Genomic DNA, 25,152 nt, shown 5'->3' on the forward strand with positions numbered 1-25,152 from the left:
GAGAGGATTTCTCTGTCTTTTCGGAGGCGTGTTAACCTGCATGCACCAGAACAATGAACAGGGCTTACTTCAACTCTTTACTAAAAAGGTTATATGCCTGTGGCATGACTACTCACCATGACCTACCCAGTCAGGAATTCATGATCAGATCACCCCGTGAGGTTACATTTCTTCACCATGCCTATAGGTTTTATTATACGATCCCTTTTTCGTTCACAAAAGAAACAACATAAAACTACTATCATCCCCATTTTACTGGCAAGGACACTGAGGTCCAGAGAAGGGACAAATGTTGTCAAGAGTCACCCATCCTTGCTCTTCCGTACTCCTCAGTCCACACAGTCTCCCCTTGTCCGCCCGGCGGGCCCCGGGAAGGCGCAGCAAAACGACAGGTTCCCGGACTTTTGTATGCCCCCTAGAGGAAACCTGCAGACTACCACACCCCCGGCCAGCAGAGGGCACTGCTACCACCTCGATAGCACAGATTGGGTCTCCCTGTGGTGCTCACTTTTCCTCCATTCCCCGGGACACTTCCGGCACGGCGGAACTTCGGTGCAGCCGGACGCGCCGCGGTAGGGACGCTGGCGAGCAAGGCGGCAGCAGTTGTTTCCGGTGCTGTGGGTGGTGTGAATTGAGTGGCGGCGACGGAGTGAACATGGAGACAATTCTGGAACAGCAGCGGCGCTATCATGAGGAAAAGGAGCGGCTCATGGATGTCATGGCCAAAGAGATGCTCACTAAGAAGTCCACAGTGAGTGGGGCCTGGGTAGGGGGACCGCTTCCCCGTGTGTACCCTCTGAGAGCTTTCTTTGACTCTCAGGCCTGCCCCGCTCCCCGCCCCCTCCCGGGGCTCCCCCTCCAAGGTCCGCCCTTGGTAACCTCCTCCAAGGGCCCAGCGCCCCCGGGGGCCCCTGCTTTAGCTGCTGAGACCTGAGCGCCTAAGTTCCGCCGGCGGGCGGCCTTTTCAATTCCAGAGCTCGAACTAACGGCGTCTGTGTCACTCTTTGCTTTTCTTCAGCTCCGGGACCAGATCAACTCTGACCATCGCACACGGGCCATGCAGGATGTGAGTACCCCGCTGTCTGCTTCTTTTTGGGACAGAGCGAGCTGGGAAAGAGAGGCAAGGAGCGGTGCAGAATCTAAGATAACCAACCAACCAGATTGGCCAGTCGCGGGTTGTCTGCCCGGAGTTGTCCACGCGGCTGCTAAGTTTGAGGGCGCTGGACGGCCCTTCCTCGCTTCTCTGAATAGGGAATTCTTATTCATTCTTAGTTACTCGAAAGGACACCACTAATAGCGTCCTGTATCACATCGATGTGCAAAGTATAGTCATGACAAGTAGATTACTCAGACGCAGGAAGTATTATCTCTTCTCTTCAAAACAGAACGCATCTTTGACTTATTTGTGCCTACATTGCCTGCATTTACCTAGGAATAGTTCAATTTATTACTTTCAGAAAACTAATCAAAATGTTGATTCTCATTAAACCTGAGTGATAGGTAAATGGAGGTTCATACTGTGCTCTTTCTTGCGTTTGCTTGAAATCAGCTAAGAAAGGCATAAAAGACCTAATCGTTAAGTTACTAATCCTGTATGTAAATTCCCATATTCAAAATAACTCTGAAAACAAAAGGGTTTTTTTTGTTTGTTTGTTTGCTTTGGTAATTATTTGGTGGCAAAATCTTTATCCCACTTAGTAAGTAATGCATACGTTTTACTGCAGAACTGTTAATATTTGTCCCAGATTCCACTAGGGATCTTACATAGCATGTAGTACTTTTCTGAACCTTAAAAGTCTCTTCTGTAACAGATTTGTCCCCGAAACTTGTGGAGACGGGACCATGTGCCTCTTCCATCCTGAGTTGGAATCTAAAGGCACCTGTGTGATGTTTTATTTAGCCTGTGCCCTCTTCAGTCATGCTTTTCTTCTAACTTTATTTTTATTGTTGACACTATTACACATATCCCCATTTCCACCCTCTGTTGGCCACCTCTACACAGCCCCTCCCCCCCTTCAAAAGCTCAGTCAAGCTTTTTGAAGAAGTGCAAATCATCTTGAATAAAACCCTTTTGTCTTTGAGGGTCTTAGGTGGAAACTGCAGTTTAGCATATGGCTCTCTGACATGACTCTTTTAGGGAAAGTAAAACATCAGTAGCATGTAAATACAGGGACCTTCTGTCACCCCTTTATTGACCCATTTGAAAAGCTAACAGGAATCAGTGCCCTCCACTAAAGGTACCAGGAAGCACAGGAACTTGTTATACCACATCCCTGGAGGTTTCCCTGGGCTTTGAGGAGAGAGCCCCTCTTGGGTGCTTAGCTCTGTAGTTGTACAGAGTGCTTCGTTCTGATGGGTTTGTGTTTGTGTTCCAGAGGTATATGGAAGTCAGTGGGAACCTGAGGGATTTGTACGACGATAAGGATGGGTAAGTGACAGTCCCAGCCAGCCCAGGGGTTAGTACTTCTGAGGAGCCATAGTGAAAGGGCTGATTGTATGCTCTGTGTTCTCTGTATTTTTTATGAAATTACAGGTTACGAAAGGAAGAGCTCAATGCCATTTCAGGACCTAATGAATTTGCTGAATTCTATAATAGACTCAAGCAAATAAAGGAATTCCATCGGAAGCACCCAAATGAGGTATGGCCTCAATAAGTATACTCTGTAAACACGCTCGCAGCTAAATAACACGTTCTTTTTTGAGGGACATTTAAGGGGCACATCTCCATTTTCCCTGTACCTTCTCTCTAGTAGGCTCTTGCAGTTGTTTGCCTGGGAAATAATACAATAATCGATAATACAAGAGTAAACTCTGTTTCATGTACTCACAACTGTAAACCCACTTTTCCCCCACCCTGTATATTTAAATACATAGAGCAGTAGTTTCCAAATGCTGCTGCTCATTTGAATCACCCAGAGATCTTTAAAGAGCACCGATAGCTGCCCTGCCCCTTCTGTTTTAATTGGTGTTAGGTGCATCAGGGTTTTTTAATGCTGTTAGGTGATTCTAAGGTGCAGCAAACTTCGGAAGTGGCTGGCATTGAAAAAAGTCCGTTGATAGCGTTAGCTATTTGTAGGAGAATTAATGAAAGAGGACTTTGAGTTTTCATTTTATCTCTTATATTATTTGAGTTTTTGTGAGCGTGTGTTACTTTAGCAGTATTTAGTCAAACAATACAAAAAGGAAAAGAAGAAGGTAAATGGAAAACAATAGAACAGTAGTAGGCTCCTAAGAAAAATACAGACTTCCAGGACCAGTGTGGCTCAGCTGGTACGTCGGCCCGTACACCGAAAGGTGGTGGGTTGGATCCCTGGTCAGGCACATGCCTAGGTTGCGGGTTTGATCTTTGGTCAGATTAGTGACCAACCAATCAATGTTTCTCTCTCTAAGATCAGTAAAAATATATATATATTTTTTTTTAAAAAGAAAAATCCAGACCAAAGTGTCAGAAGTCCCACTCTCTATACAGCCCATTTTTGTGATGTTGCAGCTTTTTTTACATTGAAAAACCTTTTCTCTCATCAGATCTGTGTGCCAATGTCGGTGGAATTCGAGGAGCTCCTAAAGGCTCGAGAGAACCCGAGTGAGGAGGCACAGAGTGAGTGGGATTTACCTTCTCTATCCAGTACTAGCAGGAGTAAGAGTTAGTAACACAGCTCAGTTTGCCCTCCAAGCCCAAGAAAACAGGGCCCCAGAGAAATCTGTAGCCAGGTTCTCTTAGTGGTTTTCTCTTTGCTGGTTTCTCTGGTCTAGATTAACCTCCTAAATCGGCCTTGGACAAAGGATGCAATCTCGTGCTAGCCTAGCTCAGATTTACTGGCCTGGAGAGTTGGGGTCTGTTCACTTCGTGAGCATAGGGAGGACATTTTGGTGAAGGGCTGCTTCCAGAAACAGGGAATAGAAGTGCATTTGAAAAGCCGAGTCCAAGAAAATGGTCTTTCGTATTTGAATCACTGGTATCTGATTCCTTCAGATCTGGTGGAGTTCACAGATGAGGAGGGATACGGCCGTTACCTGGATCTCCACGACTGTTACCTCAAATACATTAACCTGAAGGCCTCTGAGGTAAGACACAGGAGAGGAGAATGTGGTTTTCATACTAAGGGGGAGTCAGGATGCCGGGCTGGGGCTCCCGGGCTGGGGCTGCCGGGCGTGAAGCAATTAGAGTGTCTTCCTTGGGTTTTGTAACTGTTGCATAATATTAAAGAGGTAAAGTGTTTTTCTTAGAATGAAACAGCACTCAAAATGAACGTCAGGTTTCTACAGTAACTGCAATAAGCATATTGTTAATGTTTATTAATACAAGTGTATTTTGCTTTTGTAAAAATAAATATTTTTAAAAACTCACAAATACATATGCTCCTGTGTTAGGCACATATGGTACCTGGTACCTGGAAGATACAAAACAATCTCTCCAGCAGAGGGCTGTTTGGTGTCTTTCTTAAAAGACATTTAAAAAATAACTTATTGTAGGAGATGTGATTTAATGTGACAATCTCAGAAAGATCTCAGGAAAGTGTATGATAAGTTCCTCTTGGAGTTGTGAGGCAATGTCCCAAAAGCTCAGTGACTAAACTTTAAGCTCCATGAGGGCAGATTCCAGGTTTGTCTTGTTCTCACCTGTATCCGTGTACTTGGCCCAACGATGCTCAATAAGTGACTGAATACTCATTGAGTATGAGTATGGGCTGGCACCATCCAGCATTTTATGCCAGGGTACAGCGGGTATCAGAGTCGTTAACCAAGTGCCTCCATGTAACGCTCAACGAGTATTTCTTTCAGTTTACCATTCATTAACCTGATCTTGATTTCGCAGCATTAAGTGTATGCCTGCCATTCTCCCCAGTTAGTGTAGGAATTAAATGACAGAACAGAAAAAGGCTAAAATGCTCGTTAGGCAACATTCAATTTTGACTTTACTTACTGGAGATTATATTTAACCTGGTGGGAACCCCTAACCGGAGCTCTCATCACCTCTTCTCTTTCCAGAAGCTGGATTATATCACATACCTGTCCATCTTCGACCAGCTGTTTGACATCCCTAAAGAAAGGAAGAATGCAGAGTACAAGCGGTAAGCAGCACTAGCCTCTAGGCCTCTGCTGGGTTGAGTAGAGTATTCGGTGTGAAGGACTGAGAGCGGAGTCCGAGTCTTGTGTGGAAGGCGTTCCTGGTGACTTCCAGGCTTTAGTGAAGGAGGGAGTTTGAGTGACACGGTTTTAAAACCTTTGTGACGCTCTGGCCCTGGAAGAACACACGTCCATGACGAGCGCATCTGCACTCTTACACCCGTGCTGGTCCTAATTTTGCCTCATTGTAGAAGGAAGTCTCCCATCCAGGGACCCCTCCCTCCGGAGTTTAATGGGGAAAAATTAAACTTTCTCAGGTTGTGACTGAAGTGAGGTGCCTGGGTCTGATGTGTAGATGTTAGGTTTTGTGTTATACCCCGGTTAGTGATAAAATAAAATTTTATTTTTACCTGAAATAAATTTAAAAAGGTTTTTCTCCCTCTTTTATCGAGTATATCGTGGCGATACTGGTAACAAAATTACACAGGTTTCAGGCGGCCTGTTCCACAGCGTGCCGTCTGTACCGTCGGTTCGCCAGCCCCAGTCAGGGTGACCTCAGATCTTTCATGTGTGAGTCAGGACTTGAGTGTCTGGGCCCTGGCCAGTGGCTCAGTTGGTTGGAGCATCGTCCCGGAGCACCAAAGGTTGTGGGGGTTCGATCCCTGGTGAGGGCACTCAGAAAGCAACCAGTTGGTCGATCTTTCTCTCTCTCTGTCTCTCTCTCTCTCTACCACCTCCACCCCACATAGTTCCTCTTTCTCTAAAATTGATGAAAAGCAGATCCTCAGGCGAGGATTAAAAAAATAAAAGACTTTAGTATTTGCAATTATTTTCAAAAATGAAAGAAGATAGGAAAGATCAAAATCAAGATGTCATGTTAGGGAAAAAGTCCATTGTAAGCTCATTTTAAAAAGTAGTAGTATTACTTTTAAAAACTAACATCATTAAAATGATAAGTATAGCCCTGGCCGGTGTGGCTCAGTGGGTTGAGTGCCAGCCTGCGAACCCAAAGGTTGCCAGTTCAGTTCCCAGCCAGGGCACTTGCAACAAACAAAACCAGAATTCTAAGTATGCATGTGTTTTACAGGGCACAACAGTTTGTCAAAATAGAGACCCTCTTTGCTTTTTCTGAATTGCTTGTTCCTCTAGATACCTGGAGATGCTGCTTGAGTACCTCCAGGATTACACAGATAGAGTGAAGCCTCTCCAAGATCAGAATGAACTTTTTGGGAAGATTCAAAATGAGTTTGAGAAGAAGTGGGAGAACGGTACCTTCCCTGGATGGCCGGTAAGCTTCGGTGGAGGTGTGGGCGGAGGACATGCCATGGAATTAAAGTAACTGTTTTACTTTAAACTTGAGCCCCTGCTTCAGGGCTTTCATATTCCGATCCTGCGATCAGCGTGGCCATGAGGAGCTCTGTGCCCACTGCGCTGGGTCTTCTCTGTGTGCTTTGAAAGGAGCTTTGTCAGGGCCCACTCGCCACTGGCTGAGCCCAGGCTCTCCATCAACCAGGTCATCACTGCTGTGTGCTTCCCGCTGATCAGAAATGGATGGATTGTGTGCTAGGAAACGCTGCTGTGTATTCTTACAGACCCCGCGGATAAACTTGAGTCTTCCTGAACTCTCAGGAAGAGAGGGTGCCATCTCTCGTTTTAGGGCTTGCTCTGCTCTTGTAGGACTTTGATTTGTATTCATACACGTATATAACAACAGAGCCAGCCAGCACCTGGTGATCAAGGTGGCTCCCATGCCTTCTTCCTAAACCTTGATCTTAATAAACGTTGTATTGTTTCTCTTGCCAGAAAGAGACAAGCAGTGCCCTGACTCATGCTGGAGCCCATCTTGACCTCTCTGCTTTTTCCTCCTGGGAGGTATGTTTTCTTTAGCCCGTGTACTCGTCTTGCTTGTTCCCTCCTCAGAGGGACCACTCATTTTTCCTGTTTTAATGCTGTGGACTTACAGTGGTAAGACACAGTTCCTGGGACCAGACGTCTCCAGAAAACACAGAAAAAGGAAAAGAAAAAAAAAAGTATAGTACTTTGAAAACTGTGAAATAATAATTCAAACTGTATTCAGCTATAGTGGAGGTCATGGAACACTCCCAGTATGGTTATTTATGGACTTGACCACAGAGTCAGTCAGTCCTTTGGAGGGTGTGAGCCGAATGCTGGCGGGTGGCTGCAGAATCTGTGGGCGTGCCACAGCTGCAGGAGCATCCGCGCCACCAGCCTGCACTGACCCACGTTTGAGCATTTGTTGTTTGTCAAATGCTCAAAATCTGTTTAAATAAAATTGTTGTAACTTGTCTTTTTTTATATAGGAGTTGGCCTCCCTGGGTCTGGACAGATTGAAATCTGCACTCTTAGCTTTAGGCTTAAAGTGTGGCGGGTAAGAGCCTGGTTTTTCTGTCGTAACTGTCCCAGTTACTGTGTTTGCACAGTCTGCGTGGCTCTGATGCCATTCGTCCTCTGCCCCAACCCCTCACCGCACTGCAGAAATAAGCAGGTCTGTATGAAAAGTAATCCTGAGACGCTTCCCCTCACGTCTCCTTAGGACTCTAGAAGAGCGAGCCCAGAGGCTCTTCAGCACCAAAGGAAAGTCCCTGGAGTCGCTCGACACCTCCCTGTTTGCGAAGAATCCCAAGTCAAAGGGTACCAAGCGGTGAGTGGCGGGGACAGCACCTCCGCTTGCAGTTTTAATGTGTGGTTCCCACGCAGAATTTCCTTGACAACAGACCTGAAACTCTATTTTGTCACCATTCCTGATCCACAGAAGTCTGGCCTGCTCTTTTTCTCTGCTAACGGCAGAAGGTGCTTCACTGTCACAAACCAAGCACAGTTTGTACTTGGCCGATTGAGAGTGGCTGACAGCTCTGCTGTTGCAGCTGCTCTGGGGACCCGCGTTACCGTAATAGTCTGTACATAGGTTCAAAAACTATTTCCCTAAGTTCGTGTTTCCTAATGACAGTTGTCTCTGTTCTTGAGCCACATGTGTACAGGGTACTTTCTGTATGTGCTTGTTCCGATTCTCACAACAGCCCTGAAAAGTACTTGTTATCCTTGATTTTTTTTTTTTTTACAGGGAAGGACTCAGAAAAGTTATGAGAAGTATCCACTTTTTTTAATTGTATTTTTTCCCATTACCACCTATGCCCCCCTTTTCCACCTCCACCCAGAAATGTATCCACCCTCTCGGTTGCTAAGTAGCAGGGTCGGGGATCGGCCCAGATCCTGGAGCTGCCTTTCTGCATCGCGTCTCCTCTGCAGGTTTTAGTGTTGGGAACTGACACTTCTGGACGTGCCTCCCACCTTTTAGACAGATGTCAAAGGAAGCTTCCGCGCGGTCCCAGAAGCAGCCTCAGTACTTCATCAGCAAGTCCTGGGCTGAACAGAGCATTTGCTTTCACAGCACCTTTCGCATGAGCTGAGAATTTTTAATGCACCTGTTGAATAAGTGTTTGGCACAGGAAACAAGCCATTGGTTAGAACAACCCTTGAGTGATCCAGCTCTTTTCTTCCTAGAGACACCGAGAGGAACAAAGATATTGCTTTCCTTGAAGCCCAGATCTATGAATATGTAGAGATTCTTGGGGTAAGTAGCCGACTCTGGTGAGGACTATAAATGCTCCAAGGTATGGAAGTAAGAGAAATATGAATTCAGGATACTTTTTCTAGGATGAAGGAAGAAGAGTAGGTGTTAAACTAGTTCAGCAGAAGATAGAGTTCTCTCGGGGCACTTGGCCCTTTGGCGAGGGCCTCTTCTGTGCTTAGGTGTCTGTTGTCAGGTGATACTCCCGAGGCCGCCCAGCTCCCAGGAGGCTGGGCAGAGAGAACAGGCTCCCCTCTCAGTACAGTATTCAGAATGGTGCAGGTTTGTTGCCTGAGAACCAGACACTCAAAAGGCAAGTAAGAGAAAGGCTATTCACAGCAGCTTTCAGCCCTGACTTAACATGAAAAGGCATTACGTGTTTGCAAGATGGCGAGAAACTTATTAGGGCTAGAACATTCATGGCACAGAGCTGTGTGTGAGCTGCTCCTTGAGTGTTCTCTCAGGAAGGAGGGCTAGTTGGGGGTGGGAAAGGCCTAAGCTGACCAGGATGTTTGTTTATCTCAGAAAGTAAGGGAAGGAATAGGAGGAAAATGGTTCTTTCAGGGACTAGGGCAGCGCTCACCGAGAGACGATGGCCAGCGTCCCTGCAGTAGGCCAGTCGGCCTGGTAGCGTCAGCTTTGCACAGTTTTCACTTGCTCTCAGAGACTCTCCCTTTGCAGATGCTCAGACAGCGCTGTGAGCGGATGACTGGGTCAGAGAGCTTGTTTCTGGGCTTCTGTCTGTTGCCGTGGATGTTCTCACTCTGCCCTTGTTTGAGGACCACACATAACAGCGATAAGTCTGGAGTCACCTATTGGTTCCCTCTGCTATACTGCTTTCAACAAAAGGAGGCTAGCTAGATGCTGGACACTGGGGACACTAGTATTCTCCACAGTAAACTTGGGCTTTGCTACTGTGGGCAGCAGCCCAAGGTGCAGATCCTCTGAAGATGCCCGTAGACCAGTTTTTCCCTTGTCTTAAGGTGCACTCACTACTTTCCCCTCCTTTGAGAGCGTTTTGCTTGCCCTGCCAGGAGGTGGCGCCATTCTCTTAGGAGTTCCGGACAGAGTGGTTGCCAGTAGTTGCTCTCATTGTACTGATGTGATTTGTATCGTTATTTCACCATTTAGTGCTGTCTGTTGGCTTCCAGACGTTGCGTTAAATCTTTGGATACAATAGTGAATGTGATATGGCCTTATGCCCCTGAAAGACCCACTTTGTGGTGGGAAGAGACAGGTGGATGCGGTAGAATGAGATCTATGCTGCGATATGTTCAAATTGCGTTTTCTGAGTAGAAAGAGGGAGGGAAATGTTTCTGTGGAGGAAACAGTAAGTGTGAAAAATTTTGTAAGCTATGCCAGAAATTTCGGCTTTGTCCTTCAAACAGTAAAAACCCAGTGCAAGGTTTTCATGTAAAGTGTACCATTAGATCTGTTTTCTTTTAAGCAGATAAATCAGAAAACAAAGTGGAAGCTGGACTGGAGTGAGGAGAGACTCAGAGCAAGTTAGAAGGTTCTCATCTGGGGGAGGGTATTAGGTGGGAAGGAGAGGAAAGGGCCGGTTCAGGAAACATTTCAGATACGACTCTGTCCTCTGGTTTTCATGGCAGTCCGTGGCCTCAGCTGAGTGATTTAGGCCAGTGACGTAAAACCTGTGACTTTTCCCTTGGGGTCAGGGAGGGCCTGCTGTCAGGATTCGTGAAAGGAAAGCAGACCCTCCTTTCATTATCTTCCCAGAAGGGAAACCTTGTCCTTGGAAGTGAGGGCCAGCGAGGGTTGTGGGAAAACAGGAAATTTCCTTTCTTGCTTTTCACTGCTTTTCTCTGACTTCCCTTTTCATTTACGGACCTGACTTAGGAACAGCGACATCTCACTCACGAAAATGTCCAGCGCAAGCAGGCAAGGACTGGAGAAGAGAGAGAAGAGGAGGAGGAAGAGCAGATCAGTGAGAGTGAGAGTGAGGACGAGGAGAACGAAATCATTTACAACCCCAAAAACCTGCCCCTTGGCTGGGACGGCAAAGTGAGTCCCGGCGCCACCGCCTGTGCCCCGTTCCCTGCTTTGGAGGCAGAAGCAGGTGTTCCTCTGATGCTGTTTGTTTCCTGATTTCTTTCAGCCCATCCCCTACTGGTTGTATAAGCTTCACGGCCTAAATATCAACTACAACTGTGAGATCTGTGGAAATTACACCTACCGAGGTCCCAAGGCCTTCCAGCGGCACTTTGCGGTAAGGGATTGAGAGCCATTTATTTCTCCCGGAAACCGATGTATAAAACACGAGTCCTTCAGTGAGGAGGATGGGAGCAGCCTGAGAGGGCCGCTAGTGTCCAGAGCTTACAAGAGACAGAAGGATTGGGCCTAAAGCCAGGCGTGCAGCGTGGGGCCTTCTCCCACCTGCTGTTTGAACTTCATTTCAGTTTTCTTTTGCTTACACTTTTCTCTGTCTTGCCAGCATCTTAGACCAGCGATTTTCAACCGGTGTGTCACAGAATTTTTAAAACATACAACACTTGACTATTTAGTCAGGGACACCAACCTCTTTTCCCTTAGAGTCAAATAAGGAAATGACAACACCCTGGCTGGTATGACTCTGGATGGAGGGCCAGTCTGCAAACCAGAGGGTTGCCGGTTCGATTCCTGGTCTAGGGCACCTGCCTGGGTTGCAAGCCAGATCCCCAGTTGGGGGCGCTCAAGAGGCAACCACACCTTGATATTTCTCCCTCTTTCCTTCTTTTTCCCTTTCTCTGAAAATAAAATCTTTTTAAAAAAATTCTTAAAAAAAGAAGAAAATGACAACAGCCAACGCAACAATAGCTGTTTGCTGTGAATAACTCAAATTACACATTTTTGTTGTTAGTTGGCGAATATATTTTGGGTGTGCCACAGAATTTTAGTCCATACCTTATGTGTGCCATGAGAGGGAAAAGGTTGCAGATCGCTGTCTTAGACCATCTCTGACTCCTTAGTCATTTCCCCACCCCACTGCTGGTAGTCAGGACCAAAGCAGCAATGGCTGCCTCCTTTGACTCTTAAAGGGCCTTTGCCTCTTTGGGGGAAAAAAAACTAAAGGGATGACAATTAATCAGACTATTCCTGAGACAAGGCATTATCTGGGTGTGCCCTAGTGAATGGATGCTCCCTGGTTTTGTTTCTGCCTTCAGATCTCAGGACTTGAAAGGAAATTTTACAGAATGAAAAAGACTTACTAGACCAAGGATGGCAAATCTGTATAAATTCCCTCCCTTCCTCCCTCCTTCCCTCCGACATACATGTTACTGATTGGTCCTGGGTCTTTTCTGCTGAGTCCTGAGTGGTCTCTGAGTCTTTCTCACACCACTTCCAACAAGTCAGAATTGGCACCAGGGAAAGCCCGTGCCGTTTGCCATCCCTGAGCCAAAGCTGTCATTGCATCGGCCTCTGTCCCTGCCCTCTCTCATGCCCTTGCTTGTCCCTGTTAGACATTCTTCTATACTTACAAAGGTGGCGCTGCCCTGCCACCAGTGGCCCTTCTCCTGCGGGCGGTGGGGGCTGCACGCGAGGCGTTTCTGTGGGCTTCACGCAGGTTCTGTCTGAAAGGCCTACTCACTGGATCTAGGGTCTGGGTTCATAAACCAGCCCAGCGGGTGGAAGCACAGTGCAGTGTGAGCTTTCGTGGTACAAACATGAACCACGAAGGAAGTGCTGCCTTTAGATGGGGTCCTTTGAAAAGGGCCAGGTTAGGGCTTACAGGGGAAGGGGGTCAGTGCCCTGTGTTCGCTGTTTCCATTTCACGGTGTTCTTGGTTTCTCTCTCCTTCCAGGAGTGGCGTCACGCGCACGGCATGCGGTGTCTGGGCATCCCAAACACTGCCCACTTCGCCAACGTGACGCAGATTGAAGATGCCGTGTCTTGTAAGTGAACTTTCTTCTTTGGTAGACCAGACCAAGGGCCACTCCTGCAGCTCACTGTCCTGGTGCCCTGGTGTGTCCAGGCTGAAGGCAGCTGTGGATGTGTGGAAGCCTCAACAGTCACGCGTTACCGTAGCTTTGAGGGTCAGGAGTACTGATGTTTCTCCTTTGAGAAGGGCCCGATGCTGAGCATAAAATAGGGCTTTTAGCCCTGACTGGTGTGGTTCAGTGGGTTGAGTGTCATCCCACAAAGCGAAAGGTCACTGGTTCAATTCTCGGTCAGGGCACATGCCTGGGTTGTGGGCCACATCCCCTGTTGGGGTTGTGCAAGAGGCAGTCAGTTGATGTCCCTCACGTGCATTGAAGTTTTTCTCCCTTTCTTTCTCCCCCCTCCTCTCTCTAAAAGCAAATAAAATCTTTAAAATGGGGTTTTTAACTATATGCAGGATTTTGAGCCGCTTCCCCCCACGGCCGTGTGTCTCCTGAGTAGTAAGAGACCTTACAAGACTTACAGGCAGGGGAGCATGGGCAGCGGCAGCTCGTTCTGGACTGAACCCCTGACCCTGTCTCCAGGACCCTTTTCACTGACTTCCCAGTGAGCCAGACCTGCCCCGGCTCCCCTGCTGCTTCCTCTGTGCTGAGCCCTTCCTTGTTTCACAGTCCCCAGCTTCAGTAAACATACTCTCAAAACAAACAAAAACAGTAAGGTCGCTTTCTCCGATACTTCCCATAGGTTGTGCCAGGTTTACTTCTTTCTCCAAGAGTATCAGTTCTCTATTTTAAGAGGTCTTTGGTTATATGTAATGCAACTTTCCTTTTACAGAAAAGATTGTGGTAAGTGTTGCAGTGGAGTTATCTACAAGTGGTCCAGAACCAAAATCCCAGTTTGGGGCAAGCCAGCACTTCAACAGCAGGGTCACCCTGGGGAGTCCTGATTGGGTGGGGGGCGGGGTGTTGTGAACACTGTGCAGCCAAAGGATACTCATCCTGTGCGTTCTTGTCCTGCAGTGTGGGCCAAGCTGAAGCTGCAGAAGGCATCAGAGCGGTGGCAGCCCGACACTGAGGTGGGTGCCACGTGCCGTCAAGAATGGCGTCACATGGTGGGGCCCCTCGCCGTGAGGAGGGGAGGCGGGACGTGGCCCCGGCTCACTGCAGCACAGAGCAGCAGTGTCCCACCTTTCTCATCTCACGGCACACGTAAAACTAGTTACCAAATTCTGCGGCACACCAAAAATACATTTTTTGCCAATCTGACCAAAAAAATAGGTACAATTTTTATTCATTCACACCAGATGGCTGTTTGTGTTGGCTGTTGTCATTTTCTTATCTGACACTGAGGAAAAAGAGGTTGATGCCCCTGACTAAATAGCCAGGTATTACATGTTTTAAAAACTCTTACAGCACACTGGTTGAAAATCACTGGTGTAGAATGTAATGTAACAGTATCCATATATTGATTCTCGGCGTGTAAGCCCAATTCATCTGTAATAATTGAATTTGTCAGGCTTTAACTCTGTGTCTTTAGACAGGCTGTATTCTCCCCCTGAAATTTTGAAGTGGCAAGAAGGAGCACCCAGTGTCTTGTCCTGCTGAGGGGCTGCATAAGCCGAGAGGTCAAGAATCCATATCTTACACGTTAGATACACTTGGAGGATAGCATCTCATGAGAGGTGGTCCTCGCATGAGGTGGGGAGGCAGCCTTTGGTCTTGAGATCGTCACCCCAAGCAGCAGTTTCAGAGCTGAGGATGCCATGTGTACGAGGGACGGTAGCAGCCTTTTCCTTGCAGATCAGTGGTCGTCGGCGTTCCTTTCCCAGTAGCGATGCCCTTTTCACAGCAGAATGTAGAGCTCATACACAGAAGAAGACAGAGCGGGACTGCTCCTGAAGTGCGGAAGCTCGGCCTGCCTGGCCTCCTTCCGCCCTTCTTACCTGCAGTGGCTTTCAGAGCAGAAACTAGGGTTCTTGGGACCATTTTGAACTCTTGTCTTAGGTCAGCCTTTCCCCAGCTGGGAAGGGCTGTCTTAGGTGAATGCCATGAGGTCAGGCGGGGGTGTGCTTGGGCACCAGACATTATTTCCAGCCATTTCGCCCAGGAGGCCTAGCTAACAGTGCCCCCCATCTTTTCCAGGAAGAGTATGAAGACTCGAGTGGGAATGTGGTGAATAAGAAGACATACGAGGATCTGAAAAGACAAGGACTGCTCTAGTGTTCAGGAGAGCACCGAAGCTCTCGGGCCTGCCCAGGCTTCCCCAAGGTTTCCTTTTTCTATTTCTCCCAACCAAGTGCGCCTAAAGACTCTGCTAGTCTCATGGTCTGGCGTGCGTCCTGTAGAGACAAGGCATGCTGGCAGATTGTGGGGTTGAAATGTGTTTATCTTTGTTTTATATTAAAAAAAAAAACTTCAGAAAATAAAACCAGCCCTTGTTCTCAATGCGTCTTGTTCTGAAGCCCTGGATCATGGACTCAGTCCTTTAGCTCCTAACACTTCCCTACCCCTTTCTCATCAACTTCAGTAGCCACTAAAGTTTAATGAGCACCTATTAGGTACAAATATTGTCAGTGTATCTGACCTAACCTCTTCCCCAATTCTTCAAAGGAGCATCACCCCAGGATACGCCCTGCCCTTGTGAGTCAGCCATTCATGCACACGCTGGGGAAAGATGGGGAGGGTAAGCCAGGGCCTCTGCTAGGGACAGTGATGTTGGCCCTGAGGTTTTCTCCATTTGCCCAAAGGAGTTGGGCTCCTTGGGAATGGCCCGCAGCCCTGCCCTTTCCCCACCCCTCAGCAGCCTGTCTCACAGTGAAACTGGGACAGCAGTGACTTCACCCGCTTGCTGGTTCAGAACACAAGTCTTTGGTGACCCTGTTTCTTCTGCAAAATCCCTATTAATATTCTTGTGTTCTCCAAGCCCAGGTAGCCAAGATTTGGGTGGAGTTGAGCCCCTGCCACAGGAGCTGAATCTGGTATCCCCAGTGGAAAGAATGAGGGGAGCCGTGGAAGCGCCAGTCTGCCCACTGGCACCACCGTCTGAAGGCCAGGGCCTGCCCCAGAACAGGATTCAGAGGCTCCTGGATCCAAGGAGGCTCGTGGGCAGGCAGTTGGAGCCCCGTGGCCAACTCCATCCAGCTCTGGGGAGCACAGACTACTAGGGAGTTTTGGGCAAACTTGGCATCAGAAATGGTTTTCCCCAGAGGTGACTCCTCAAAGTCTGGACTGCAGGGGGTCTACTGTGGGGAGACCAGGATTTCAGCTAAGCCCACTGATCAGACTGGGGCAGGAGTAGAGTGCTGCTTTTTCTTGGTTTTAATCAGTAGTTCTTAATCTTTTTAGGATCAGAGATTCCATTGAAAACGCAAAGATAACTGGACTTCCTCCCTAGGAAAATACACATGCATAGATACTTCTGCACACAATTGTAGAAGTGCACGAATCTCCAGAAGTCCACCCTTGATTCCTGAGTCTTTTAAGAATCTCCAATAGATACAGAGTCTGACCCCCTGCCAGGGTGTTTCCTGCTGAGAATGGGTGATTTGACTCACTCTTCAGGGAGGAAAGCCGCCCCGTCTCACCCAAGAAGCTGCAGCACTCTGCCTGCCCCTCCCAGGCCAGGCAGGAAGTATCTGGGAAGTTGTTCCAGGGACTGACCCCCAGACTGACCCTGCTGGGCCTGAGACAATCCTGGGAGGAACCTCCCTGGAACAAGAGCCTCCTCACTCCCCACCTCTGAGAGGAAAGCAGATAAATCTGTGTCCAGTCTCAACTGGCCATCCCTTCCTCCCCTCCTGTCCCCACATGCGGTCAGCTTGTACTGGACAGCTCTACAAAGGGGACACCCTAAGGGTAAGCAGCGTGTTGAGGAAGGTGAGGGACAAAGTTCTGAGACGTCCCTCCTCTGCATTTCTTTTAATCCTTGGGGTGATAGCTACCTCTCCCCTCACTGAATCCTGCCAGGAGCCTCGCCTCAAAGTTGCCGTGGTGGGGATGGGCCTGCGACCTCTCCCCACACACTTGCCCTTCCACTACCAGCCAGTCCTCCCATTCCAGGTGGGCTCTGGGAGGACACTGCTTTCCCCCCACTCTGCTCTCTTCTGAGAGCCCCTTCCACCTGCCAGACACGTCCCACTGGGATGCTGGGTCCTTTGATCTGCGCAAGCTGCCAGTTGGTTTTACTGTCTCCCTCCTGCATCAGCCTGGACTTCAGCTGTGCTTTCTTTTGTCTGTGGCCCCTGTGTGCCCCCGGTGGCAGCAACATCAGAGGGAATTCCCAGAGCTGGCCAATGATTGGAGGGGAGGAGGGGCAGCCACCAGTTTCGGGGGGGGGGGGCTGCGATTGCAGCCTCCAGGACTCACGCGCACAGGCTCACTGTGCTCCACACCTGCTGGTGTGCAGGGAGGTCTATAGCTGGGAGGGGGTGGGGCACAGGGAATACTGGGAATATTCTCTGGAGCCGTGGAGCGGAGCATGAACTACAGTCGATAGGCAAGGAGTCAGAACTAATATAGACTAGGAGGTAACCATCCAAGCTTTGCTGGCTTCCTGATTCTGTTGAGTGTCTGTCTGGCCCCCTCACTCCTGGACTGTTCTTGTAGCCTCATCTACCCATATCAGGGAGGAGGAGGAGGAGGAGGAGGAGGAAGAGAGAGCTTGTGGAGGAGGCCTGGGCTCTTCCTGTCACAGGGGCACAGGGACCTGGGTAGAACCTTTGGGCCCTTCTCTTAACCTGTTCCCGTCTGGGGATGGAAGTCCCATGGAATAGGTGCTGCCTGGATGAGAACGGCCTCCTGAGTGTAGTATTGGAAGCAAGGGAACACGGGAGGGCCAAGGCTCCCGGCAGTAAGAAGGGGTGAGGTGAAGGAAGAAGAGGCCCTTATTGCCAAGGGTCCCTATCCTGCCTCACCTCAGCCCCCTGAATCCTGAGCACACCCCCACTGATGCATTAAAGGCTGCTGCTGGAAGGGTCCCAGCCCAGGGTGGGTCCTAGCTTCAGCTGTCACCTGAGAGACAGACAGAGTGCTTATAGAGGACTATAGCCATGAGGACAAGGAAGCATACCCAGTTAGCCCTGGGAATGTTGGGGGCCGGACTGTGCTCAGCTTCTCAGGGTTGGGTGAGAAGATGGGGTAATGACCACTGTCTCATCTCCACCAGTTCTCTGCATGGAAAAACCTGAACTTGAGCTTTGCAGACCCTTATAGGTCTGACCCCTCTGTACTGGGGGAGGCAGAGCCAGGATCCAGATATCCAGGTTTCTGAGAGCTGTCTCCTGGCCTCGGCTCAGCTCTGATTTAAGATCAGGGTGAAATCTGAACCTGAAGAACCTGGTCAAGGTGAGCCCTCACTTCTGACCCCCTCAGTGACCCAGGGTTTCCCTGCCCTGGGTTCTGGGGCAGCCTGTCACCCCTACCCCAAACCCCAGGCCCAACACCATTGGAGTCAAATGAGACCAAATCAGTGGCAATGGCACTGGATGTCTATTTCCTGTCACTGCACCTGTTCCAGCTCTGTCTCCCTGGGATGCTGCTGTTGCCATGCCAACAACTTCACTCTCAGAGAAGCTGTTAACAGGCTGCAGGTCCTGTTGTGCCTGGGTCAATGTCACTGACAGCATGACTTATGGGAAACAAAAGCTCAGCCCCCCAGGATCACTTTTCCCTCACAGGTTGGCCTCCACTGCTCCCCAGCCTCAGTTTATTCATCTGTGCAGTGGAACAGTGGGACTCTCTCTGCAGCTCTCACCTGGGCTGCCCAGGACTGGTCCTGCACTCTCTCCGGCTCCTGCAGCGTCTCAACAGAAGATGTCTCTGGCCAATAGTAGCCCCAGGGCTGCTCTGCTGGGAGGTAGCTGTCCTGGGCCCAGGGATTCCAGCCTTTCCTGGACTCTGTGACCCACCCTAACCCTGGGACTGATCCTTCTTTGCCCTGACCTCATGACCTCTTCCACTTAACCACTGCATGACCTTTCCTTGACCTGTGACCCTTGAGCTGGTTACCCCTTGCAGTAGTCCCCTCTCCCCCTCTCCTTTTACCAGTCCTCCTGCTGGTCTCACTGACAGCCCAGAACCTGGTCAGAGGTCAGCTGACCCCTGCTCCTGTGCAGGTAAGCAGGCTGTGAAGGAGGAGAGAGCCTCCCAGATGCTTCATGCGTGGGAATGAGGCCACAGTGTTTGAACCCTTCCACAGACATGCCACAGCTTCTACTGCTTTGGAGAGACATGCTACCAGGAGGCAAAGTTCTCCAACCAAATGGCAGAGTGTGAGCCCGGGCAGCAGCGCCGTGAGGTGTGGGGTAGGGCTGCTGTGGAGGCCCAGGCCAGGGTGGCGGGGGGTGCGCTACTGTGAGGGGTTGGCAGTGGGGCCATTGGAAGGAGGAGCTGATGTACGAGTACATACAGGAAGGTGGTGGGAGAGAGACACTGAAGTGCGAGGGAGAGGAGTCAGCGTTTGAGATGCAGGGAGAGGCTGAGTTACAGCCCAGGACTGTCTGTGTCCCTCCCCCGCCCCCATCCTCATCCTCCTGGATTTCCCGGTACTCTCTGTCTACCTGACTCAACTCAGCACTTCCCATTACATGGCCTGGTGCAGCCACAGCTGTGAGAGGGAATATGAAACTGGTCTCAGCCCTTGCCAGCTGGCCAGCGCCTCTGCCCCCAGCCCAGGCCCCTGCTCTCTGCAACGCTGCAGCGGTGGCCCACACTGCCTGGCGCTCAGTGAGTTGGCCTTGGGTGAGACAGTCCCACCAGCCTGTAGCTTTGAGCCCCTTCTCCAGGGCCCTCCACCTCTGAGCCCTGCTCTGCTTCCTGCTCCCATGTGCCCCCCACGAGCTCTTAACCCCACCCCCTCTCTCCAGCCCTTGCCAATCTGATATCCCGCAGCTCAACCTCAACCCTTGACAGTTCCTCAAAGCTGAGCTCAGTTTTCACCAACTCCCCCATCTCTACCAACACCCTAACTTCTAAACCTTGTCAGGCTGACCCTTAGCTTTGAGGTCTACCCCATGCATCAATTCCCCGAGTCCGAGCTTTCTACCTTCAGTGCTCCCAGATGCCCCTCCCCAATGCCTCCACCTTTCCCCAGCCCAGCCTGGCCAGTGCCCCCTCTCACCAAGCTCCAAGGCGGCCAGAACAGTCTCCTGTGCTTGTCTAAGGTGGCAGCAAAGGGGGAAGTTTCAGGCTGGGGCTGTCCTCACACAAGATGTCCTCCATCAGGGTTGGGGCTGGGACTTCGCAGAATTGTCCCCAGGGGAGGTGTCACAGCACTTCCCTAGGCAATCCTGCTCTGCTCCCAGGTCTAGACCACCTGATTGTCCCAGAGGACAAGCTGGTTCCCACTCCACCAGCCCCCAACAGAAATATGTGTGTCTTATTCACACCTACCTGCTCTGGGAGGTAGAGGGAGGGATGGACTGCATGAGGTGGCTGGGGCCAGTGGGACAGGCATAGTGGGGCTCCATTGCCTCTGTCATTCATTCCCTGTCCAGTCTGAAGAGTGATCCCTACCCTTCCCCTCCCCTCCGCTTTCTCTTCTAGGAGAAAGCCTGTGCCACCTTCTCCTGCCAAGGCAGTGAATGCTTCAAAGGGCAGAAAGCTGTGGCCATGTGCCCTAAGGGCTTAGACTTCTGCGAGGTGGGCCCCTGGCATGCTCCAAGGATTGGGGTGCTGTTCTCCTTCATAAATGCAGGCCTTTCTCCTTCTGCCTGGACTCAGTAGGTCAGCAGCCAAATCTGGCTGGAGCTGAACCTGCTGGGAGCTAGGCTACTTGGGGTCTAGCATGCTTGACCCTCTTGACTCCACATTATGCCTAATCCAGGGCAGCAGCTGGAATTTTCCAAGTCTGCTGGACATGCCCCCTTGGTTCTGATCACCCTGCATGTTCTCTGAGGACTGGCTGGCTGACGTCATGGGGAGGAAGCTAGGGGCCCAGAAAGGTTCAGCTCAGCCCTGGCCTACTTAACACTTTCTGCTTCCGTGAGTAGGAGAGAGGGGGCAAGGAGAGGATGAATGGTCTCATCTCTCCTTGCAGCTGAAACTGTCCAGCTCAGGCTACACTGCAGGGTGCAGCCAGACCTGTGTGTCAAGGATCTACAGGTGTCATGGGGCCATGGTTCAGGCCTGCTCCCAAGCATCGGTCTCAGGCAGCGGCCTGCAGCTGGATGGGAACCTTGACTTCAACCAGGCAGCCCCAGAAGCCACCAGGAGTCCCCTGTCTGGTCCCTGGCTGGGGCGGTGCTGCTGCTCCTCCTCCACTCTGCCCTGCTCCCATTCTCATTGCCTTGGCTGGCCCAGCTGAATCAGGGAGCAGCAGCCAGGAAGACCCTGCAGGCCTGGCGAGCCCCTAGGCTCACCCCCAGCTCTGATTCCTGTAGCTGCATCTTTAGTGAAAGGGGTTTATCAAGTCCAAGCTACAAGCTTGAGGTTCCTCCCTCCTGTCCCTCAGCACCTGGGCCTGACCATGGTGCCCTCCAAGGCAGCAAGGCCTTAGCCCCAATTCCAAGGAGAGGTCAGGGTTTTTCTGGAAAAATAGAACAGAACAAATGTTTCCCCACCCCTGACCCCATGAAGTGGGAGGACCCCAAAGTCCTGCAGGGACAGATTGTAAAACGTGCCCAGCCCCATCCACTCTTCCCAGACCCTCCTCCCCAGCCTTTGACATTAAGAGTGGGGCTAGAATTTGGGTTCCCCTGCTTTCCTACAGTGAGGCCCACCTCCCTTTATCTCTAAGGGTACCCCAATCCCCCTTTCTCTCATCCCCCACATGACTTAGAAACCAAATTCAAATAAACTTGAGCTCCATTTGTGCTGTGGGTGTTTCCTGGGAGAGGAGAAGGTTGGGAGGAAGCTGATCTGTTCCTGGAGGCGGTTTACATGTACAGAGTTGGACTTGTCACTGGGGTGGCAACTCCTAGCTTAGGGAGGGGAGAGGGGCACTGGTTAGAAGTCACAGTGGTCATTCCTTCACCAGCACTGACGCTTCAGTTCGGGTCAAACTGGAGAGCAGGTATATTCATTAGGATACTTCATCCGCTGAATCACTAATTCATTCAGCACATTCTGAGAGCTGGGGTGATGAGGAGAAGGCATAGCCCTGTCTTCAGCGAGGTCACAGCTTAGCGAAGTAGCCAAAGGTTGAGAGAGACCAGTCCTGGCCTCCCTTATCTGAGCTGGCCCTTTCCGTCCACCTAGAGCAACCTCCTCATTTTCGACAGAGACATCAAGGCCCCAAAGGAGGAAGGCCTTGCCCAAGTGAACGTGACCAGGGGAATCAGGGGAAGGGGCTTGAGGACAACAAAGGACACCATTTCCGGAGGAGGAGGGAGAGAGGACTGGGTCACACCACTTACAGGGTGCGTTCACGTCCATTACTCCCAGACAGAGCCACAAGGCAGGCAGGGCAGGGCGCTGTTCATTGTACACACATTACACATGTGAGGCTAAGGGGGGAAATACCTCGGTGTGTGGCAACGTCAAAGGTACAGAACTGGACTTGGACTTGCAGGTGAGACCCAATTTTGCCACTGGCTAGAGGCAGGGCCTTGGCAAAATTGCATCACTTCTCCAAGCCTCAGTTTCTCCAGCTGGAAACTGGGGGTAATGGTCCTTCATAGTGTCGTTCCCCTTTAAGCTAGGGCAGGGTCGTTATCTGGGGAGGAAGAGTTCCAACAGAGGCCAGAGTTGGCCCACCTGGATGAGAGGAATTAAGAATGGAATTGAGGAGCAAATAAAAATGCACTGTTTTTTTCTCTAAGGCACTCGTGGCCATTCTCCTTCCAAGCCCTGGGTGGGGAAATCTGGCCCAGTGACTTAGAGGCTCAGGGGTAGAGGTTAGGGCATTTATTGGGAAAACCTTTCAGGAATAGGGAGCCAGCGCACCCGAGGCCCTAAGGGGTTAATGGGAGTGGGGAGACCACCCCCGTGATTGACGCAGGCGTGCTGGGACTTGCGGGCTGGGTGACCATCGGGCGCGCTAGGGCTGCTGGGAAACGTAGTCACTGGCAGGCCCAGAGCCACGGTGTCCCTCACACCCAGCGGTGACAGCTCAGGAGGTAGGCGGCAATGACAGTGGGCTGGGAGCAGGGAGCTCAGGGCAGAGCGTGGGCAGGAGGTTGTGGGCCAGCTGTGGCTGGGACCCCTGTCCTGCACACTGCCAGAACCAGATACCTCCCTGGCCTGCGGCTGATGCAATGGGGCCTACTGGGTGGGGTTGAGGGCGAAGAGCAATGGGACACTTTTCCTGTCTCCAAGGAAAGTGGAACAGAACTAGGAGCCTTGTCCAGGATGAGCCCCTCCCTTCCTGATAGTAACAGGATGCTTCCCTCAACCCCACGCAGACACAGCACTGACGGCTCCCAAAGAGGGGCCAGCGGGACTCATACTGCTCCCCAACAGGGAGGCAGAGCCTTGTCCCAGGTGCAGTGGGACTGTGTGTGCCCCTCTCCATTAATGGGACCAGGACCCCACTTCCCACAAGTAGACCGAACCCCTCTCAGGAACAACTAGACACCCTTCCAGTCAAAAGGCGGAACACCAAGTTGAACATCCCACCAGGGCAAAGAGACAACCCTTCTTCTTATAAACGTGACAAAGCCCGTCCTAGGGAGGACAGTCACTCTCGCTGCACAAGGGCTCCTTCTCCCTACCCCTCAGGCCTCTGAGGCAGCCTCATCACCTCCTGGCTTACTCGTTGACTAAAGGGGGCTCCCATCTACACCCCTCAGCATTTGTCTGCTCAGCAGGGGCCAGCATGGACCAGTCTGTGGCCATCCAGGAGACTCTGGCTGAGGGAGAATATTGTATCATCATATCCTTCCCACGCTGAGCTTTCAGCCCCAGGGCCTACCTGTCCTGGGAAGTGGAATAGATGGTGTCTATGTGCCTATGTGTCTATCTGCTCTCCTCCTTCTCTTTGAGCCATCAGGGGAGAAGAAAAATAGTATTCACTAAGTACTTACTGAGTACTGGAGTCTTCTTCCAACCGCCTGTGAAGCTGGGATTTATTATCTCCATTTCACAGATGGAGAAGCAACTTACCTAAGGTCACACAGTGAATCTGTGTGGGCCAGGGCAAAGCAGGGAAGGTGCAGGGGCTGGGTTGGGAGAGCCCTGGCCTTCTGTTTTGTTTCCTTTGGTTTCCCTTGACCCTGAGCAGCAGGCAGTGCAAGGTGTGCTGTGTGAGGGAGACAGCAGGCAGAGCCGTCTCCTGGGGCTTGTGCGCTACCGCCTGGAACGTGGAGGCCAGGAACACGCGTAAGTGGGGCGCTTGGTGCACCTTGTCTGTCGGGGCCATGGGGTTATTCTTCATGGTACCTTCCAGCTGAACTTCAAGCATCCCTCTGGGGCACAGTCTGAGTCTTCTAGAATAAGTATAGTAATGATAGTTAATAATTTTGGAATACTGTATCCTAAGACCTTCGGATGTATTAACTCATACAATCCTCAACGTTTGATGAGGAAGCTTCTGAAGAAGAGGCATTTCAACACCCAGGCCCAGATCTGGAGTCTCATGGCCTGACTGCCTGGGTTCAAATCCAGGCTTTGGTACTTTCAAGCCACACAGCCTAGAGCAAAGTGTTTCACTCCTCTGGACCTGTTGCTCCAGACTAAAGTGAGTTATCACTTGTAAAGGGTGTAAAACACTCTGAAGCACATAAGAAGGGCCCGGTAACACCCACACCCTATGCAGAGAGAATACTAGTACTTGTCCAAGGTCTCTTCGCCACCAAGTGAACCTCAGGGTCTCGGAGCTGGGAGAAGGGGCCTTGGACATTTTCCAGTCCACCACCCCCACTTTACAGATAGAGAGACTGGGGTTCAGGTGGGAAAGGGGGTGGATGAGGTTGCACCGTTTCTGTCACAAGCAGTGTTAAAATGGCAGTAGATAGATCCAGCTTGAGTTCTACTAACAAAGCACAGGCTCCTCAAACTGACCCAAGTTCAGCTTTGATGACCTCTCTGTAAATCGCAGTCTCTGAGAGGTACCGTGGACAGAGGGCAGGAGGATTGCGCGTAGCTGGGCCCCACCAGCACAGCTGTGTGGGCCTGAGGGACAGCCACCGGGCCCTCTCCTCACCTCTGCTTCCTGCCCTTAGTCTCTTCCTCTATACGCACCGGAGGATGGCCATTACCGGGGACGATGTCTCTTTGGACCAGATAGTGCCGGTCTCGCGGGATTTTACACTGGAAGAAGGTGCCACAGAGGGCTGGGGGTACATTTCTCCCCTTGTTGGGGGTGGGGCACTAGGAAAATTCTGGGGGTGGGGTGCTCAGTTGCTAAGGGCCTTTTTGCTTCCCCACAGTATCCCCAGATGGTGAAGTCTACATTCTTGGTGAGTGGTCCTTTCATTGGGGTTCGGGGTCTGGGGGTGAAGTCAGAGCACACTGCTAGCGTCACTGTAGCGAGCAAGGCTCTACAGGACCCGCCATGCCCACTCTGGGCTCAGTTCCTCTCACTTGCTCCCTTGCTTGCTGGGCTTAGAATCTTCTGAATTGCTTCTGTCACTTCAAACCTGACAAGTTCCCAGCACGGAGCCCTGCACATGCCTTTCCCTCTTTCTAAAAGCCCTCACGCCTCTTTTGACTTAGCCACTCATCCTTCAGGGCTTCCGTTCACAC

General features: G+C 50.7%; 2 protein-coding genes across 3 annotated transcripts in view; both read left to right on the forward strand.

Annotated features, from left to right (window-relative positions):
• The first annotated feature begins 554 nt into the window (after positions 1 to 554).
• SF3A3 (splicing factor 3a subunit 3) lies at positions 555 to 14,976 on the forward strand. Its single transcript, XM_037149595.2, has 17 exons — positions 555 to 751; positions 1,019 to 1,066; positions 2,376 to 2,428; positions 2,534 to 2,639; positions 3,526 to 3,598; positions 3,974 to 4,065; positions 4,990 to 5,072; positions 6,217 to 6,355; positions 6,871 to 6,939; positions 7,389 to 7,456; positions 7,622 to 7,729; positions 8,590 to 8,659; positions 10,514 to 10,678; positions 10,773 to 10,883; positions 12,456 to 12,546; positions 13,552 to 13,607; positions 14,674 to 14,976. Exons 1-17 carry the CDS (start codon positions 656 to 658, stop codon positions 14,749 to 14,751), a joined length of 1,506 nt encoding a protein of 501 aa, XP_037005490.1. The 5' UTR covers positions 555 to 655; the 3' UTR covers positions 14,752 to 14,976.
• A 7,529-nt stretch (positions 14,977 to 22,505) lies between these two features.
• Positions 22,506 to 25,152, forward strand: part of INPP5B (inositol polyphosphate-5-phosphatase B) — a 54,333-nt gene continuing 51,686 nt past the window's right edge. For both annotated transcript variants that reach the window (XM_037149403.2, XM_037149404.2), the window contains exons 1-5: positions 22,506 to 22,586; positions 23,277 to 23,341; positions 23,693 to 23,787; positions 24,630 to 24,727; positions 24,837 to 24,866. In XM_037149403.2, coding sequence (XP_037005298.2) covers positions 23,285 to 23,341; positions 23,693 to 23,787; positions 24,630 to 24,727; positions 24,837 to 24,866 — 280 coding nt within the window. In that variant the 5' untranslated portion in view covers positions 22,506 to 22,586; positions 23,277 to 23,284. The remainder of the gene's footprint in view (positions 22,587 to 23,276; positions 23,342 to 23,692; positions 23,788 to 24,629; positions 24,728 to 24,836; positions 24,867 to 25,152) is intronic.

The sequence above is a fragment of the Artibeus jamaicensis genome, unplaced genomic scaffold (assembly GCF_021234435.1).
Source record: "Artibeus jamaicensis isolate MK-2021 breed Jamaican fruit bat unplaced genomic scaffold, CSHL_Jam_final scaffold_847, whole genome shotgun sequence".
NCBI classification, from domain to species: Eukaryota; Metazoa; Chordata; class Mammalia; order Chiroptera; family Phyllostomidae; genus Artibeus; species Artibeus jamaicensis.